This window comes from Pristiophorus japonicus, chromosome 15 (genome assembly GCF_044704955.1).
Source record: "Pristiophorus japonicus isolate sPriJap1 chromosome 15, sPriJap1.hap1, whole genome shotgun sequence".
NCBI classification, from domain to species: Eukaryota; Metazoa; Chordata; class Chondrichthyes; family Pristiophoridae; genus Pristiophorus; species Pristiophorus japonicus.
This window is the reverse complement of record NC_091991.1, coordinates 155,088,757-155,109,900: the sequence shown is the minus strand read 5'-3', so window position 1 is coordinate 155,109,900 and position 21,144 is coordinate 155,088,757. Positions and strand designations below refer to the sequence as shown.

Below are 21,144 nucleotides of genomic sequence, written 5' to 3'. Positions count from 1 at the left end.
CAGATCATGGTTTAAAAACTAGTATTAAAACACTCTACCTAAACGCACGCAGCATTCGAAATAAAGTAAACGAGTTGATGGCACAAATCATTACAAATGGGTATGATTTGGTGGCCATTACAGAAACACGGTTGCAGGGTGGTAAAGACTGGCAATTAAACATACAGGGGTATCTGACAATTCGGAAAGATAGACAAGAAGGGAAAGGAGGTGGGGCAGCTCGGTTAATAAAGGATGATATCAGGGCAGTTGTGAGAGACGATATTGGATCTAATGAACAACATGTTGAATCATTGTGGGTGGAGATTAGAGATAGTAAGGGGAAAAAGTCATTGGTGGGCGTAGTTTATAGGCCCCCAAATAATAACTTCACGGTGGGGCGGACAATAATCAAGGGAATAATGGAGGCATGTGAAAAAGGAACGGCAGTAATCATGGGGGATTTTAACCTACATATCAATTGGTCAAATCAAAATCACACGGGGTAGCCTTGAGGAGGAATTCATAGAATGCATATGGGATTGTTTCTTAGAACAGTATGTTACAGAACCTACGAGAGCGCAAGCTATCTTAGATCTGGTCCTGTGTAATGAGACTGGGGGTCCTTGTGCATGAATCCCAAAAAGTTAATTTGCAGGTGCAGCAGGTAATCAGGAAGGCGAATGGAATGTTGGCCTTCATTGCGAGAGGGATGGAGTACAAAAGCAGGGAGGTCCTGCTGCAACTGTATAGGGTATTGGTCAGGCCGCACCTGGGGTACTGCGTGCAGTTTTGGTCACCTTACTTAAGGAAGTATATACTGGCTTTGGAGGGGGTACAGAGACGATTCACTAGGCTGATTCCGGAGATGAGAGGGTTACCTGATGAAGATAGATTGAGTAGACTGGGTCTTTACTCGTTGGAGTTCAGAAGGATGAGGAGTGATCTTATAGAAACATTTAAAATAATGAAAGGGATAGACAAGATAGAGGCAGAGAGGTTGTTTCCACTGGTCAGGGAGACTAGAACTAGGGGGCACAGCCTCAAAATACGGGGGAGCCAATTTAAAACCGAGTTGAGAAGGAATTTCTTCTCCCAGAGGGTTGTGAATCTGTGGAATTCTCTGCCCAAGGAAGCAGTTGAGGCTAGCTCATTGAATGTATTCAAGTCACAGATAGATTTTTAACCAATAAGGGAATTAAGGGTTACGGGGAGCGGGCAGGTAAGTGGAGCTGAGTCCACAGCCAGATCAGCCATGATCTTGTTGAATGGTGGAGCAGGCTCGAGGGGCTAGATGGCCTACTCCTGTTCCTAATTCTTATGTTCTTATGACAGGAGCGATAGTGATAGGGCATTCAATGTTAAGGGGGAATAGATAGGCGTTTCTGCGGCCGCAACCGAGACTCCAGGATGGTATGTTGCCTCCCTGGTGCAAGGGTCAAGGATGTCTCGGAGCGGGTGCAGGACATTCTGAAAAGGGAGGGTGAACAGCCAGTTGTCGTGGTGCACATTAGTACCAACGACTGGGTAAAAAAAGGGATGGAGGTCCTACGAGACGAATTTAAGGAGCTAGGAGCTAAATTAAAATGTAGGACCTCAAAAGTAATCTCGGGATTGCTACCAGTGCCACGAGCTAGTCAGAGTAGGAATCGCAGGATAGCTCAGATGAATACGTGGCTTGAGCAGTGGTGCAGCAGGGAGAGATTCAAATTCCTGGGGCATTGGAACCGGTTCTGGGGGAGGTGGGACCAGTACAAACCGGACGATTTGCACCTGGGCAGGACCGAAACCAAAGTCCTAGGGGGAGTATTTGCTGGTGCTGTTGGGGTGGAGTTAAACTAATATGGCAGGGGGATGGGAACCATTGCAGGGAGACAGAGGGAAACAAAATGGAGTCAAAAGTAAAGGACAGAAAAGAGATGAGTAAAAGTGGAGGGCAGAGAAACCCAAGGCAAAAAACAAAAAGGGCCACTGTACAGCAAAATTCTAAAGGGTCAAAGTGTAATAAAAAGGCAAGCATGAAAGCTCGGTGCCTCAATGCAAGGTGTATTCGGAACCCAGGAGAAGGCTCTGAGCTAGTTAGAGTGGGAGAGAGCTCAGATGAACAGGACCCCAAGAAAGAATGCAAAAGGCAGGAGGCAACAGAGTAGAGTAGCACTGGGGTAAGTGTAAACCACAAGGTGATAGGAAGGGACAATATGTATGAATATAAAGGGGCTGCAGGAGGGGTCAAAACTAAAAATCATGGTTTAATAACTAGTATTAAAACACTCTACCTAAATGCACACAGCATTCGAAATAAAGTAAATGAGTTGACGGCACAAATCATTACAGAAACGTGGTTGCAGGGGGGCCAAGACTGGGAATTAAACATACAGGGGTATCTGACAATTCGGAAAGATAGACAAGAAGGGAAAGGAGGTGGGGTAGCTCTGTTAATAAAGGATGATATCATGGCATTCGTGAGAGACGATATTGGCTCTAATGAACAAAATGTTGAATCATTGTGGGTGGAGATTAGAGATAGTAAGGGGAAAAAGTCACTGGTGGGCGTAGTTTATAGGCCCCCAAATAATAACTTCACGGTGGGGCGGGCAATAATCAAGGGAATAATGGAGGCATGTGAAAAAGGAATGGCAGTGATCATGGGGGATTTTAGCCTACATATCGATTGGTCAAATCAAATCGCATGGGGTAGCCTGGAGGAGGAATTCATAGAATGCATACGGGATTGTTTCTTTGAACAGTATGTTACAGAACCTACAAGGGAGCAAGCTATCTTAGATCTGGTCCTGTGTAATGAGACAGGAATAATAAACGATCTCCTAGTAAAAGATCCTCTCGGAATGAGTGATCACAGTATGGTTGAATTTGTAATGCAGATTGAGGGTGAGGAAGTAGTGTCTCAAACGAGCGTACTATGCTTAAACAAAGGGGACTACAGTGGGATGAGAGCAGAGTTGGCTAAAGTAGACTGGGAACACAGACTAAATGGTGGCACAATTGAGGAACAGTGGAGGACTTTTAAGGAGCTCTTTCATAATGCTCAACAAAAATATATTCCAGTGAAAAAGCGCAGTAGAAGGGATAACCAGCCTTGGATAACCAAGGAAATAAAGGAGAGTATCAAATTAAAAACCAATGCGTATAAGGTGGCCAAGGTTAGTGGGAAACTAGAAGATTGGGAAAATTTTAAACGACAGCAAAGTATGACTAAGAAAGCAGTAAAGAAAGGGAAGATAGATTACGAAAGTAAACTTGCGCAAAACATAAAAACAGATAGTAAAAGCTTTTACCGATATATAAAACGGAAAAGAGTGACTAAAATAAATGTTGGTCCCTTAGAAGATGAGAAGGGGGATTTAATAATGGGAAATGTGGAAATGGCTGAGACCTTAAACAATTATTTTGCTTCGGTCTTCACAGTGGAAGACACAAAAACCATGCCAAAAATTGCTGGTCACGGGAATGTGGGAAGGGAGGACCTTGAGATAATCACTATCACTAGGGGGGTAGTGCTGGACAGGCTAATGGGACTCAAGGTAGACAAGTCCCCTGGTCCTGATGAAATGCATCCCAGAGTATTAAAAGAGATGGTGGAAGTTATAGCAGATGCATTCGTTATAATCTACCAAAATTCTCTGGACTCTGGGGAGGTACCATCGGATTGGAAAGCAGCTAATGTAACGCCTCTATTTAAAAAAGGGGGCAGACAAAAGGCAGGTAACTATAGGCCGGTTAGTTTAACATCTGTAGTGGGGAAAATGCTTGAAGCTATCATTAAGGAAGAAATAGCGGGACACCTAGATAGGAATAGTGAAATCAAGCAGACGTAACATGGATTCATGAAGGGGAAATCATGTTTAACTAATTTACTGGAATTCTTTGAGGATATAACGAGCATGGTGGATAGAGGTGTACCGATGGATGTGGTGTATTTAGATTTCCAAAAGGCATTCGATAAGGTGCCACACAAAAGGTTACTGCAGAAGATAAAGGTACGCGGAGTCAGAGAAAATGTATTAGCATGGATAGAGAATTGGCTGGTTAACAGAAAGCAGAGAGTCGGGATAAATGGGTCCTTTTCCGGTTGAAAATCGGTGGTTAGTGGTGTGCCACAGGGATCGGTGCTGGGACCACAACTGTTTACAATATACATAGATGACCTGGAAGAGGGGACAGAGTGTAGTGTAACAAAATTTGGAGATGACACAAAGATTAGTGGGAAAGCAGGTTGTGTAGAGGACACAGAGAGGCTGCAAAGAGATTTAGATAGGTTAAGCGAATGGGCTGAGGTTTGGCAGATGGAATACAATGTCGGAAAATGTGAGGTCATCCACCTTGGAAAAAAAGTGAAAGGGAATATTATTTGAATGGGGAGAAATTACAACATGCTGCGGTGCAGAGGGACCTGGGGGTCCTTGTGCATGAATCCCAAAAAGTTAGTTTGCAGGTGCAGCTGGCAATCAGGAAGGCGAATGGAATGTTGGCCTTCATTGTGAGAGGGATGGAGTACAAAAGCAGGGAGATCCTGCTGCAACTGTGCAGGGTATTGGTGAGGCCGCACCTGGAGTATTGCATGCAGTTTTGGTCACCTTACTTAAGGAAGGATATACTACCTTTGGAGGGGGTACAGAGACGATTCATTGGGCTGATTCCAGAGATGAGAGGGTTACCTTATGATGATAGATTGAGTAGACTGGGTCTTTACTCGTTGGAGTTCAGAAGGATGAGGGGTGATCTTATAGAAACATTTAAAATAATGAAAGGGATAGACAAGATAGAGGCAGAGAGGTTGTTTTCACTGGTCGGGAAGACTAGAACTAGAGGGGCACAGCCTCAAAATACGGGGGAAGTCAATTTAAAATCGAATGGAGAAGGAATTTCTTCTCCCAGAGGGTTGTGAATCTGTGGAATTCTCTGCCCAAGGAAGCAGTTGAGGCTAACTCATTGAATATATTCAAATCACAGATAGATTTTTAACCAATAAGGAAATTAAGGGTTATGAGGAGCGGACGGGTAAGTGGAGCTGAGTCCGCGGCCAGATCAGCCATGATCTTGTTGAATGGCGGAGCAGGCTCGAGGGGCTAGATGGCCTACTCCTGTTCCTAATTCTTATGTTCTTATGTTGAGGAAAAACATCCTTGCTAAAATGCACAATGTAACACAGACCATAAAGATCCTGCAAGAAATCTGCCCTTAACACGATTATGCAATCTCCAGCACAGGGAATCAAGCTTTTCATACTTGTATTGTTTACAATTTTGAATTTTCCTTAAACATGCAGTAGAAATTGTTGAAAATCCCCATTTTAAGGAAGGAATGCTTTGGGAAGCAGATAGAAACAGTATCAGGAAAGTTTAGAGAACACCAGCAAAGCCTCTGAGCAATACCCACTATGGCTGCCAAGGTACAAAGTGCCTTTCACGGGAAAGAAGATATCACAGGTGTGTCCAAAAGAATCAGATTAAGATTAGAGCCCATAATGAAAACGGCCTGTGTTTGGATCCCAGGAGTAAAAATAATTGTGCTAGAAATTCTGGAGCGCCCATTTTTGAGGGGGAGTGGTTGGTGGCCAGGGGGCAATCAGTGGCTGGGAGGGTGGGTGGGGGCGGCTGGGGAAGCAATAGGGAGAGCCTGGAGGTTGGGGGTGGGGATGGGGATGAAGAGCAGCGGCAATTGGGATGGTGCTTTACAGGTAAGTAAAGCAAGCTTTTTTTTTGAAGCCGATCTTTTGGATTGGTTTCCTGGAGTGCGTCAGGGTAACCAATGTTGCAGCTGGGACCTGAAGCAGGCATTGAGTTCCTTATTTACAGATTCAAACTGCCTAACGTCTGCTTCAGGCGTGGGTAATGGACACTTCTTGCTCACCCAATATTCTGGTTGAAAGTGTACGCGCGCTTTCTGCCCACCATTCTGGGACTTCAGGAAGCTGCAGAGCGCCTGAAAAACAGGCATCATGGGCCAGATTTATAGGGCGTTAATTACACAATAGTTCACTGGCAATTATTGATAGTAGGATTTTAGATCTGGCATTGTGAAGACAAATGGGAGCTTATATGACTAAAGTTAAACAGTTATGGAAAGTGGTTCCTCTGTCACAATACCAACAAAAGATTCAGAAGACTGACTTTGTCCGAGGTCAGGTTCCTACCAAAGAACTGCTGACCCTGGAGCAGTGGCAGCTTTTGCATTTCAAGGGTGTAGATGCCACCCCTGGACTACAATCATTCAAGCTTATGTTCACACTACTTTGCGTGCAAAAAAAAATCAAAATCCTAATAATACAAAAAAAATATCAGGGGTCATGAGTTTAATCATCGGGATGCTGTGTCCAGTTCTGATCATCTAACAGGCTCAAGCGGGTACAGAGCTAAATACCAAGATGATTCTGGATATGAGGAATTTAAGTTAAGAAAGATTAAAGGAGTTTTCTTGTAAAATAAACTTTGAGGAGTCCCAATTGAAATTTTCAGGATTAAGGAGATTGGGAAAATTGACCCAGGCAAGTTGTTCCTTATGACAAAGGTTCAAATACACGTTAAAAATGGGGTTAGGAATAAGGCCGCACGTGAACAGAGTTCTGATGAAAGTAGTCCTTTTCAGATAACAGACTCAGAATTAATTTACTTCTACTAAATATCCAATCATTAATATATGATGGAAAATTGATTTCATTACAATATACATTTGCCGTTGCTTAGAACTTGATTTTTATTTATAACTGCAAAACTAAGTTTTATATTAGAAATTTCTCATTCGATTTTAAAATTAGAAATACATTTTAATGAGTATATTTTTTTTTACATGCTGAATACATATATGTACAATTATTACATGGAAAATGTAATAAAGAATAAAGTCTGTTACATATCTAAGTAAAATACATCAGTACATTATAAATTTCTTCAAATACTAACATTGTCACAGGGTTCATAAGACACAAGTGCTGGTTAGGTGCAATGCAATCAATCGCACATATTGGACCCGGCTCATGGTGGTATTTTGTAATACTTGTGTTTCAAGGTGAGGCATTAACAAAAATAAAAGTTCTCAATGTGAGAAGAAGCCATATTGACTCAGCATAGCCACTGTATATACGTAGTTTTATGTACTTTGCATTTTTATTACTCCATTAAATTGCTAAAAGTGTAGAACTATCAACAGATTTTTTTTTAAACAAACAAATTCTTGTGTAGAACATTTCCCTGTGGTCCATTACCCACGCCTGAAGCAGGCGGTTGCTTAAAGGTCACTTAGTGCTCATCAGGTTTGAAATGTGTATTACATACTGAACAAATAATGTTACTTGAATGATAATAGTCAGTAATAATAATGTGGTTAAATCAATGCAGATGATATTCCAATGACAGGAACACAGTTTATCCCCAAAATTGCTGTTTCTAACAAGTGTCAGGTCTTCTTAGAACAGAACGTGCATAATAAATACACTAAGGCATTTCTAAAAAAAAGTTCTGATTAAGAATTTTATCTCAATTGACTTTAATTACACCATTGTACAAGTGGTTGAATATTTATTTAGACTTGCATGTCAAGGATTTTCTCAAACTTAAGGGCTATTTACTTGACACAGCTAGACAAAGACGCACCAAACTTTGATAAACATATTTGGAAATATGTCAAAGCATTACCAAATTTTAAAAGTCCCAAGATGGGATTGATAAACACTTTGTTGCAGTGTCAATTCAATTGTGTGTGGGCACAGCGGAATTGTCGGTAAGACAGACACACCAAAAGGGTGGTTGGAGTAGCAAATATTCTTGCTGATTTTGTAAGGGCTGTCCTTATGAAGCCAGGTGTTATGCACATTATAGCACAGAGTAAATGGAGCTTCACTCTGTATTCATACTATACTTGACTTGGAAGTTCAATGCTAACACTAGGTGACCCAGCACACTCATTCCCTCTTCAGCTGATAAAGTAGCCAAAAAAGTTCAATTTAAAAAAAAAGAAAAAAGAATCAAATATGTCAGGGTTTAAATCAATGTCGGGTAAATAGCCTTTAAGTATGATCAGTCTGCTGCTGCTTTGAAGAAGAATTCCTGTCAACTTTTGCTTAAAAAAAAGCAAAACTGCTTTTTAGCCATTAACAGAGTATAATCCAAATCTGAAGCAAAAAAGGAATGACGATAATTTCAAGACAATTCACCACGCTGAGATTATCAGAATCTCCTTCTCCCAGTTGATCCCCTGTCAGTCATGCACGTTTTTGGACGCAGAGCTAAAAAGAAACCAAAGGTTAAACATATTTGTAGGCACAGCTTATGAGGAGATCCACATATATAACGTAAAAAGTTTGAGAGAATGAGTCAGAACAAAAGCTTGAAACCGACTGCTTCTTTGCATTCTGTCCTTTACATATATGGAAAATGTTTCTTTAAATAAAAGCTCTAGTATTATATGTTCATAGAAAGACACAGAAATTACAACACAGAAACAGGCCATTCGGCCCAACAAGTCTGCATCAGTGTTTACCCTCCATGAAAGCAAATAGTCCGAATCACATTTACACACCCTCGAGGCCAAGATCAGATCAGCCATGATCTTATTGAATGGCAGAGCAGACTACAGGGGCCAAATGGCCTACTCCTGCTCCTATTTATGTTCACATATCCTTTTATTCTCTTTTCCTTCATCTACCTATCCAATCTAATCTCGAATGACAACATAATTTCTGCCTTGACCACTAATCCTGAAAGTGAACTCCACAGCCTCACAACTCTAATAGGTTTCTCGTGCTCGCTGTTCTAAATCTGTTATATTTAATCTTGTCTTTATGACCCCTTGTTCTAGACTCCTCAACTACTCAAAACAGGCTTCTATCTATGTTGTGCTGCCATTTCATAATTTTAAACACTTCTATCATTTTGGCCATAATCTGCATTGGTCCGAGAAAAAGCCCCAATTTTTCCAAGTCTGTTTTCATATTTATTTGATCCTGGATAACACTCATTACCTGACCGTGTGCATACAAGGTCACACTTTAACCTATGAATCAAAGCAAGACTATGAGAGAAATTTTGAACACCTCTATTAAATCTCCACTTAAATTTCACTGCTCCAAGGAGAATCATCCCATTCCCACCAGTCTCTCCATATAACTGAAGTCCCTCACCCCCCCAGTACCATTCTAGTATGCACCCTCTCCAAGGCCTTGACATCCTTTCTAAAGTGTGGTGCCCGGAAATAGACAATAATCCAGCTGAGGCCTAATCAATGATTTATAAAAGTTTAGCATCACGTCATTTTGTACACTGTGCCTCCATTTATAAAGCTATAGATCCGGTCTGCCTTTTTAACAACCTTCTCAACTTGTCCTGCTACCTTCAAAGACTTGTGTACATATACCCACAGCTCTCTGTTCCTAAACCCCTTTTAAAATTTTTAGTTTATAGTACCTCTCAAATTTTCTCTCAAAAATGCATCACTTTACATTTCTCTGCATTAAATTTCATCTGCCATGTGTCTGCCGATTTCATTAATCTGTCTATGTCCTCCTGAAGCTTGCTACTCCCCTCCTCATTATTTATTACATTTACAAGTTTTGTGTCATCTGCAAACCAAGTCCAGGTAATTAATACACATCAAAAAGAGCAGTGGTCCCAATACCGATCCCTGGGCGATAACCCCTCCACTAACTGAATATTCTTTTTGAAATAGGGCTAGCAAAATTGCATGCAGTACACCAGATATGGCTTCATCGGGGCCAAATACAGTTTTTAAATTACTTCTCTGGATTTATACGTCTCGCTATGCATCCCATTATTCTGTTGGTATTTTCCTGTTTAAACTGCATCTGTAATTTCTCTGTCTACTAATTGAGTTCAAGGTCCTTTTCAATTTGTATACATTGACATTCATCATTTGCCACTGCTCCCAATTTGACAGTCGCAAATTAGAACACAATTCCTTTCTCAATCATTTATAAAAGATATGAAGAATAGCTTCAACCCTGAACCAAATATCTCCCAATGTACTACTACTTGCTGTTGTCTACCAACCAACCATTTGCCAAACTATTTTAATATATTCTCATCTATCCCATGGATTTGGACCTTGTATAGTCGTCAATTATGTGGAACAGTATTTTGTTCAGCCTTGCTGAAATCGAGGTAGGCAATATCCACTGGCTCTCCTCTCTGTACTTAGTCTGACATTTCCTCAAAGCAATCTAATGAATTAGTCAAGCATGACCTCTCACTCAAAAATGTGTTAACTGTCTCAGATTAACTTAATCCACTCAAGATGCTCCCTTATATTCGGCCAAATCGTGCTGGAGCAGTTCATCTTGCAGCATGTGCCATTAGCTAAGATGTTTTCCTGCACCCTTCAGCTTGATAATTTTTTGCACCGTAAATTGTTGGAAGTGCAAACTGATAAGCAAGGGCAATGGGACATCTGGGACCTTAGTGAATGATGGGGTCAACAATATACCTCCTTAACCAATGAGATTTAAGGATTAAGAAAGAAACCACAGAACGATGGAGAAGGGTGAATGTGTGTCAAATCAGCTAAAGAGAAATAGAAAAGGAAAGAAAGATTGGATTGAGAGAGTGAAAAAAAGACAAAGAAAAGTAAGAAAACATGTAAACATTTAAAATTTGACATTTAAAAAACTAGCAACAATTTACTACATGCTGGAATGAAACTCAATGCTTAAATTGTTCCCTTTCTGGACTGGAGAAATTGATTGACATTACATTAACAATTATCACATAGTTAAAAGGGTACTTATATTACTAATTATGAGCCCCAACTTTCTGTAGCAAAATTAATGGTCAATTAATGTGCTAATCAAGCAAGTTATTAAAATAACAGAGATTGAGGGCAATGCTGCCTTTCGTGTGAAGCAAATGGCAGAGTAGCATAAATCAACCAAGTTCTGGAGAATCTTTTCATCCCCTGAACATACTTTATCTACCTTAAGCTTCAACAACATGCCCAATATATCAGCTCGTGATTTTAAAATTTTAAGTCAGCATTCATCTTTAAACTGTATCCCCACTTTTGGTATTTCTCCACTTATTTCTTTTGTGAATACTATGGAAATATAAACAATTTCTCTACCTTCAGACATTACCTCTCCAGTAATTTTCTTAGTGGGCCAATCCATTTGTACCCTTTAGTTAGTCCTGACAACTTGAAGAATGCTTTATGTTTCTAGCTATGTTTGCCATATGACCTCCCTTTGGAGTTTCTTGGCATTCTTCAGCCTATCCAAATAGATTTCCATATCCTGCCTTTCCTGAACATTTGAAAATGTTGTATGCTTTCTTTCTCACGAATGCCTTTCACAACTGTAAGCGAAACTGGTCTTACTCTTTTATCCTGTTTCTCGTCTATTTAAGAGATACATTCCTTTTGCATCTTAAAAACTATCCCCTTGAAACTATTCCACTTTCCTTCCATATATTTATGGTATTTTATCCATTTTTCCATCTCATGCATTTTCTCATACTTTTAAAATAAGCATGTTTAAAATTTAGCTTTTTAAATCAGCTTCTTTTCGTTTTCTACCTTCATATCAAAACATTATGGTCACTAGATCCCTCCTCATTCTTGGAACTAAATCCAATACTGCATTACTCCTGCAAGTTTATTAACATACTGTTTTAGAAACATGTCCCTCACAATTTAAAAGAAAAATCCCTCTCACATGTAAACTGTTCCCTCACCAAGGCCCTGTACAACTGTAGTAACACCTCCCTGCCCCTGTGCTCAAATCCCCTCACTATGAAGGCCAACATGCCATTTGCTTTCTTAACTGCCTGCTGTACCTGCATGCCAACCTTCAATGACTGATGTACCAGAACACCCAGGTCTCGTTGCACCTCCCCTTTTCCTAATCTGTCACCATTCAGATAATAGTCTGTCTCTCTGTTTTTACCACCAAAGTGGATAACCTCACATTTATCCACATTATACTTCATTTGCCATGCATTTGCCCACTCACCTAACCTATCCAAGTCACTCTGCAGCCTCATAGCATCCTCCTCGCAGCTCACACTGCCACCCAACTTAGTGTCATCCGCAAATTTGGAGATACTACATTTAATCCCCTCGTCTAAATCATTAATGTATAATGTAAACAGCTGCGGTACCCCACTAGTCACTGCCTGCCATTCTGAAAAGTACCCATTTACTCCTACTCTTTGTTTCCTGTCTGCCAACCAGTTCTCAATCCACGTCAGCACACTACCCCCAATCCCATGTGCTTTAACTTTGCACATTAATCTCTGTGGGACCTTGTCGAAAGCCTTCTGAAAGTCCAAATACACCATATAACTGGTTCTCCCTTGTCCACTCTACTGGAAACATCCTCAAAAAATTCCAGAAGATTTGTCAAGCATGATTTCCCTTTCACAAATCCATGCTGACTTGGACCTATCATGTCACCTCTTTCCAAATGCGCTGCTATGACATCCTTAATAATTGATTCCATCATTTTACCCATATGAGGAAGACTGAAATCCTTCAGGATTATGACTGAAGACTTGACAATCATCTGTCTTATTGTCTTCCACAAAACTGCATCAGTCTCCTTTTGATTATTTGGTGGTTGGTAGCAAATTCCTATTACTTTTTCCCTTTAGAGCCCTTTCAATTCAATCTAATTGAATAGCGGAGCAGGCTCGAGAGGCTGAATTGGTCTATCTCTGTTCCTAATGTTCCTATCTGAAGTGACTCCATAACCACTTCCTACATTCAACTCCATTGTAATTAGTCTCTAACAAATATTTGTACCCCACCTTGTGTCTTACCTTCCCAAAACCCTATATGTTAACTCTCCAATCATCATATGGTTTCAACCAGGGTTCAGTTACTCCTACATCATCTATTTCCTCCTTATGTACCAGCACTTATTTTATTCATTATACTCCTTGCATTCATACTAGCACAACTCGAGTTATATTTTAACATAGATACTTCCTTTTTTGTAATTATCTAGTCTGTTCTGCTTTCCCCATCCCTTGCCATACTAGTTTGAATCCACCATCACTGTCTTATTTATCCTTTTTACAAGTACATTGATAACCTTCCGGTTCAGGCAAAGTCCATCCCTCCTCATCAGCTTCTCTCTGCCTCAGAAATGTTGCCAATGTCCTAAAAATCCGAAACCCTCCCTCCTGCACCATCTCTCAAGCCACGCATTAATGGATCTAATCTGTCCTTGCCTAATTGCCCAGCACGTGGCACGGTAAGTAATCCTAAAATTACTACACTTGAGGTCTTGCCTTTCAGCATCGACTAACTCGTCATACTGCCTCCACAAGACTTCCATTCTACTCTTTCCTACGCCATTGGTTCCTACATTGACCACGACTTTTGGCTTGCAACTTTCTCAGTCTTCTGTTCCTCTTACAATCTACAGTGTCCTAAATCCAGGTTGAGGGGAATCTAAAAACAATTTCTTGATTTATCTCATCTGCTTTTTCCATCCTTGTTGATGGTCTGTAAAATGGGCTTCACCTAGGTTAAACGGAGAGAAAAATGAAATTCAAACCTGGGTCAGCTGTTTGCTTCTTCTTGGATCGTTGAATAATTTGGTTTTCATTGGTCATTTTCACATCCTGATCTTCCACTTGGTTACTGCACAAAATTAAAAATGAAATAAAACAAATCATTAGATTAAAAGGCTTAATCAGATATGCTGCTTTTTCTTGTTCTCTTCACAAAATCCTAAATATATAACATTATTTACATCTTACTGCTACACAGAATCTGAATCAATTTCTTTACAAAGTTTCAGTGACCACTGTGGAAACTCATTTTATTTCATTTCTCCATTATGAATGGCACAATGCCAAGTGTAAAGTCCCCCTAACTCCTTCAAAGAAATACAAAAGTAGGTTTAACACAGGAGAGTATACTTCTAGGAAAGTTTACATTATCAGGGCATAACGGATGGCCTTGATAAAACAACCGCCAGCAAGTGACTCAGATTTAATCTGGAGTTCTGGGCACTGTATCTCAGGAAGGATACATCGGCCTTGGAGCGAGTGCAGTGCAGACTCACTAGAATGATATAGGTGCTAAAAGGGCTAACTTATGAGGAAAGGTTGCATAGACTAGCTTCTATTCCCTAGAGTACAGAAGATTAAGACACAAGAACACTCCCTCCCCATACCCCCACTTCCACCTAGTCTCCGATTGGGGCAGCAAGGAGACTTTACCATGCCTCTAGACATGGACCCTACCAATGGTTTTCCTATCTTGGTCCAATTTTCCAACAGGACCTATGCATGCTAGAAGTCCTCACCACCAGAAAAATGTCTTGAATCTGTTGCAGGTCTATACGGTTCCCTCTTCCTGTTGCAGCCACTACCAGCTCTTCGTCACTCTCCATTAACAACTGCAAATCACATACTGGCCATTCCTCCAATCACTAAGTAAAACAACGCTCTCTTTCCTGAGAAAATCTCAGCAAAAGAGCGATCCTTCTGGCACCATTGTAGATAGAGTGCCTGTGAGTCGGAAGGTTGTGGATTCAAGTCCCACTCCAGAGACTTGAACACAAAATCCAGGGTGACATTTCAGTCCAGCACGGAGGGAATTCTACACTATCTTTCAGATGAGCATTAAACCCAGGCCATGTCTGTCCTTGAAGTGGATATAAAAAAATCCCACGCTGTTATTCGAAGAGCAGAGGAGTTTTCCCAGTGTCCTGGCCAATATTTATCCCTCAATCGACATCACTAAAGCAGATTATCTGGTCATTATCTCATCTGCTGTTTGTGGGATCTTGCCGTGCACAAATTGGCTGCCATGTTTCCTGCATTATAACAGTGACTATACTTCAAAAGTATTTTGTTGCCTGCAGAGTGCTTTGGGACATTGAGGTTGTGGACACAAGAACATAAGAAATAGGAGCAGGAGTAGGCCATACAGCCCCTCGAGCCTGCTCCGCCATTTAATACAATCTTGGCTGATCTGATCATGGACTCAGGTCCACTTCCCTGCCCTCGCCCCATAACCCCTTATTCCCTTATCGGTTAAGAAACTGTCTATCTCTGTCTTAAATTTATTCAATGTCTCAGCTTCCACAGCTCTCTGATGCAGTGAATTCCACAGATTTACAACCCACGGAGAAAATAAATTTCTCCTCATCTCAGTTTTCAATGGGAGGCCCCTTATTCTAAGATTATGTCCCCTCGATCTAGTCTCCCCCATCAATGGAAACATTCTCTCTGCATCCACCTGGTCAAGCCCCCTCATAATTTTATACATTTCAATAAGATCACCTCTCAATCTTCTGAATTCCAATGAGTAGAGACCCAACCTACTCAACCTTTCCTCATAGGTCAACCCCCTCATCTCTGGAATCAACCTAGTGAACCTTCTCTGAACTGCCTCAAAAGCAAGTATATCCTTTCGTAAATATGGAAACCAAAACTGCATGCAGTATTCCAGGTGTGGCCTCACCAATACCCTGTATAACTGTAGCAAGACTTCCCTGCTTTTATACTCCATCCCCTTTACAATAAAGGCCAAGATTCCATTGGCCTTCCTGATCACTTGCTGTACCTGAATACTAACCTTTTGTGTTTCATGCACAAGTACCCCCAGGTCTCGCTGTACTGCAGCACTTTGCAATCTTTCTCAATTTAAATAACATCTTGCTCTTTGATTTTTTCTGCTAAAGTGCATGACCTCACACTTTCCAACATTATACTCCATCTGCCAAAATTTTTGCCCACTCACTTAGCCTAACTATGTCCTTTTGCAGATTTGTTGTGTCCTCCTCACGCATTGCTTTTCCTCCCATCTTTGTATCGTCAGCAAACTTGGCTACGTTACACTCGGTCCCTTCTTCCAAGTTGTTAATATAGATTGTAAATAGTTGGGGTCCCAGCACTGATCTCTACGGCACTCCACTAGTTATTGATTGCCAACCCGAGTGAAGACAAACATAGGTCCTTTGCAGTCGGATTCAGGTGAATTTATAATGGGGAACAAAGAAGTGGCAGACCAATTGAACAAATACTTTGGTTCTGTCTTCATGAAGGAAGACACAAATAACCTTCCGGAAGTACTAGGGGACCGAGGGTCTAGTGAGGAGGAAGAACTGAAGGATATCCTTATTAGGTGGGAAATTGTGTTAGGGAAATTGATGGGATTGAAGGCCGATAAATCCCCAGGGCCTGATAGTCTGCATCCCAGAGTACTTAAGGAAGTGGCCCTAGAAATAGTGGATGCATTGGTGATCATTTTCCAACAGTCTATCGAATCTGGATCAGTTCCTATTGATTGGAGGGTAGCTAATGTAACACCACTTTTTAAAAAGGGAGGGAGAGAGAAAGCGGGTAATTATAGACCAGTTAGCCTGACATCAGTAGTGGGGAAAATGTTGGAATCAATTATTAAGGATGAAATAGCAGCGCATTTGGAAAGCAATGACAGGATCGGTCCAAGTCAGCATGGATTTATGAAGGGGAAATCATGCTTGACAAATCTTCTGGAATTTTTTGAGGATGTAACTAGTAGAGTGGACAAGGGAGAACCAGTGGATGTGGTGTATTTGGACTTTCAAAAGGCTTTTGACAAGGTCCCACATAAGGGATTGGTGTGCAAAATCAAAGCACATGGTATTGGGGGTAATATACTGACGTGGATAGAGAACCCGTTGGCAGACAGGAAGCAGAGAGTCGGGATAAACGGGTCCTTTTCAGAATGGCAGGCAGTGATTAGTGGAGTGCCGCAGGGCTCAGATCTGGGACCCCAGATCTTTACAATATACATCAATGATTTGGATGAAGGAATCGAGTGTAATATCTCCAAGTTTGCAGATAACACTAAACTGGGTGGCGGTGAAAGCTGTGAGGGGGACGCTAGGAGGCTGCAGGGTGACTTGGATATGTTAGGTGAGTGGGCAAATGCATGGTAGATGCAGTATAATGTGGATAAATGTGAGGTTATCCACTTTGGGGGCAAAAACGTAAAGACAGAATATTATCTGAATTGCAGCAGATTAGGAAAAGGGGAAGTGCAACGAGATCTGGGTGTCATGGTACATCAGTCATTGAAAGTTGGCATACAGTTACAGCAGGCAGTGAAGGCGGCAAATGGTATGTTGGCCTTCATAGCTAGGGGATTTGAGTATAGGAGCAGGGAGGTCTTACTGCAGTTGTACAGGGCCTTGGTGAGGCCTCACCTGGAATACTGTGTTCAGTTTTGATCTCCTAATCTGAGGAAGGACGTTCTTGCTATTGAGGGAGTGCAGCGAAGGTTCACCAGACTGATTCCCGGGATGGCAGGACCGACATATGAGGAGAGACTGGATCAACTGGGCCTTTATACATTGGAATTTAGAAGGATGAGAGGGGATCTCATAGAAACATATAAGATTCTGACTGGACGGGACAGGCTAGATGCAGGTAGAATGTTCCCGATGTTGGGAAAGTCCAGAACCAGGGGACAGTGTCTTAGGATAAGGGGTAGGCCGTTTAGGACTGAGATGGAGAAACTTTTTCACTCAAGAGAGTTGTTAACCTGTGGAATTCTCTGCCGCAGAGAGTTGTTGATGCCAGTTCATTGGATATATTCAAGAGGGAGTTAAATATGGCCCTTATGGCTAAGGGGATCAAGGGGTATGGAGAGAAAGCAGGAAAGAGATACTGAGGGAATGAGCAGCCATGATCTTATTGAATGCAGGCTCGAAGGGTCGAATGGCCTACGCCTGCACCTATTTTCTATGTTTCTATGAACGAACCATTTATCCCGACTGTTTTCGGTTCATTAGCCAATCCTCTATCCAAGCTAATATATTACCCCAACCCCTTTTATCTTGTGCAGTAACCTTTTACGTGGCACCTTGTCAAATGCCTTCTGGAAGTCCAAATACACCACCTCCACTGATTCTCCTTTATCCACCCTGTCCGTTACATCCTCAAGAATTCCAGCAAATTTGTCAAACATGACTTCCCCTTCATAAATCCATGCCAACTCTGCCTGACCGAATTCTGCTTTTCCAAATGTCCTGCTACTACTTCTTTAATAATGGACTCCAACATTTTCCCAACGACAGATGTTAGGCTAACTGGTCTATAGTTTCCTGTTTTTTGTCTCCTTTTTTAAATAGGTGCTATATAAATGCAACTCTTTTTTTTCTTTCTTTTCATCACATCTGATACCGAAGTTTATGGGTTCAATATCCACTCCAAAGACCTGAGCACATAATCAAGGATCAAGGCTGACACGTCAATGCAGTACTGAGAGTGTGCTGCATTTTTGGAGATGACGTCTTTTGGATGAGATGTTTAACTGAGTGTCTTACCCTCTCACACAGACATAAAATATTGCATGGAAGAATGGGGTGCTCTCCCGGTGCCTTGGCCAATATTTATCTCAACCAAAATCACTAAAAATAGATCTGCTGGTGATTGATCTTATTGCTGGTCGTGGGACTTTGCTGTGAGAAAATTGGCTGCCTTGTTTTCCTACAATTTTATCAGAGACTACATTTCAATATACTTCATTTGCCGAAAAGCGCTTTGGGATGTCCGGAAGTTACGAAAGGTGCTATATAAATTCACGTGGTTTCATTCCTAACATGGACAGTGACATATATCTAAGTTAGAATGTAGCATAGCTCAGCTGGAATTGCTATTAAAAATGGATGGAAGTTGGCAGCAGGGTACTAGATTATACATTAGCACCATTTCTGATCTCACACATGCCCTGGCCCATTGGCTGAACCAGGCTGGGTGTAAGGGAGGGAAGCAAGTGAAATTCTGCTTCATCCCCCTATCTGGCTACAAAAAGGAATTCATCCCCATCTTGTTATCCCACAATGCAAAAGGGGCTGGGGAAGGGGAATTGCTCATTTGTGTTCTATTTTCAACTGTATAAACAAGTACGTGCTATTGCAGAAAAAACTCAACAAAAGCCAACAGGGACCAAACATGCAGAACAGATAGACTTAGCAAGTCAGGAATCAAACCAACTATAATTAGTCAATTTGGACACAGGCATCCTCCTTTCCAGAGATGAGCACAGCCCCATAATGCACCAGAACATATTTTTCTCACAGAAAAGCGAAATAAAAATTATATGCGCCCCAATGGCTCAGTTGGTAGAAAAGTAATTGGCATGACTGACAGGGAAAATATGTTAATTAATTATTTAACAATTGTGTGTGCATATTTGCTGGAAAAAAAAAATCTTCAAATCAATATTTAACTGCTGCCATAGCAACTCAAAGCAGATCACAATAGCATCATACAGATTTATCTAAAAAGGAATGTCTGCCTGTTTTTAAAAGAGGGGAAAAACAATAAGAAAGAATTGGGCATAAACTGAAAGATACAATGATGTCAGTAAGAAAAAGTGTGTGTTGACCAGAGTGAGAGAAAGAACAAACCCAAAAAACAGAGAGGGTGCTAAAGATTTAGAGTGTGAAACAGAGAGACAGCAACAGGAAGGGAGAGAAGACAATTATATTTTTATTTTTGACCATGAGCAACACCAAGATTATCAACTCAAAGGAAATAACATTAGGATTGACACTTTGAGCTAGAAATTCGGTTCTCAGCGATAACGTTTTTTTTTGCCAAAATTACCGTTATTGCTTCACTATCAGGCCTGAAATTCAACCTTTAATTTGCGCAGCGGTAAAAATCGATGTTGCACGAGTATTCGCGGCGCAAACCGCAAATTTCGGCAACTTTAGTCCGAGGCCGATACCGCTTCGAGTTGGGGCTTGGGAGGGCGGAAAAACACCTAAAAATAAATTGGTAAAAACAAACAAAAAAAAAAAAAAAATTCACAAAACATTTACAAGACACTTATCTATCGAATCGCTGCAAAAGAATTAATAAAAATGTAACTTACCTTATTGCAGGTCTTCATACTTACCACTGCTGGCAGACCTACTACGACTGGTTTTTCCCTGGCGGGATTTTTTGCGCAAAATACGGGTGTGCACAGAACCAAATTTTTGCCGAAAATGCTATTTCAGGTCTTGCATGGCGGCGGTCCTCTCCAGCGATATTTGAAAACCACCGCCGCAAAATGTTACCGAATTTTCCGCCAAAAAAGGTGAAATGGCAGCAAAAACCCGGTCGCAAAATTGCCGAATTTCCAGCTCTTGGATTCCTGTGCAAAGTCATGCTGAAAGTGCACATTTAAAAAAAAAAATCAAACCCCAGTGTATATCGCAAGATCAGCTAGTTTGTAGAATTTCTTTTCACTCCTTTCATAGATTGGCCAAGGTGTAGACAGGATATCAATGAGACATCAGCTCCTAAGGGGCTGCTGCTTGCATTTAACAATTGGTGCATAGGTAAAGAAGTATGATATGGAAAACATGATAGATATCAGCCTGCAAGATTGTGAGATGTATGAGCTATATGCGATTTACATCATGCAATGTAGGTGATGATGTTGGTAATACTATGTGCATGCACCTTGGGACCCACTTTTCAGTGCAAAGTCTAGGCAGAATTTGGGAGAGAGTCAGTTTTTATTAATCCACCAACCCCCCAAATCCCAGGAATTTATAGTGGAAATCAGTAAAAAAATATATTTAATGATCCCTATGTAAAGCTAACTAATATCTTCCATTGGAAGATAATATTTTTTTTTGTCAATGGATTTATGGGCAGAAATCAAAAAGCCTTTCCACGTATTTTACTTGCACACATATATGGGGTGGTTCCACAATCTCAGCAATGACCTTCACTTAATGGGAAGGTGGGTTGGAGAATTGCCCTATCTCTGTTTTATGCTCCCTTGAAGTGCAGCTCCAAGCTGGGAGTGCAAGATTGTGGAATCACCCCAACATAGATAAATACAAGACAGAGAAACTGAATTTAGGAACAGTAATCTTTCTCTGAACTGTAATATATTTGATTCAGCTTACCTTATAACAGTATTCCTTGCTCTGTGTGAAATCTTCTCATTATTGGTGAAAAGGATAGTATGATATGGGATAACAGGCTCACAAGTTGGAAGGATACCACGGGCCACTTGACTCACTATATCTAGGATTCCATTGTAGACTAATAAATCATCAACAAGTAGCTATGAAACAACAGAAAAATGCTCATAAATAAAGAGTAATAATAGACAAAACCAAATACGGAATTAATTTTACCTTTTGTATTGATAGATCACAGGAAACAATGCTGAGATAGGTTAAACATA

The 21,144-nt window shown here is 40.9% G+C and overlaps 1 protein-coding gene across 3 annotated transcripts in view; it reads right to left on the bottom strand.

The window, feature by feature from the left end:
• Positions 1 to 6,790: 6,790 nt before the first annotated feature.
• The window catches only part of LOC139281152 (katanin-interacting protein), a 144,726-nt gene continuing 130,372 nt past the window's right edge, over positions 6,791 to 21,144 (bottom strand). For all 3 annotated transcript variants that reach the window (XM_070901149.1, XM_070901150.1, XM_070901151.1), the window contains 3 exons: positions 20,861 to 21,021; positions 13,505 to 13,590; positions 6,791 to 8,221 (listed from right to left, as the gene is read on the bottom strand). In XM_070901149.1, coding sequence (XP_070757250.1) covers positions 8,163 to 8,221; positions 13,505 to 13,590; positions 20,861 to 21,021 — 306 coding nt within the window. In that variant the 3' untranslated portion in view covers positions 6,791 to 8,162. The remainder of the gene's footprint in view (positions 8,222 to 13,504; positions 13,591 to 20,860; positions 21,022 to 21,144) is intronic.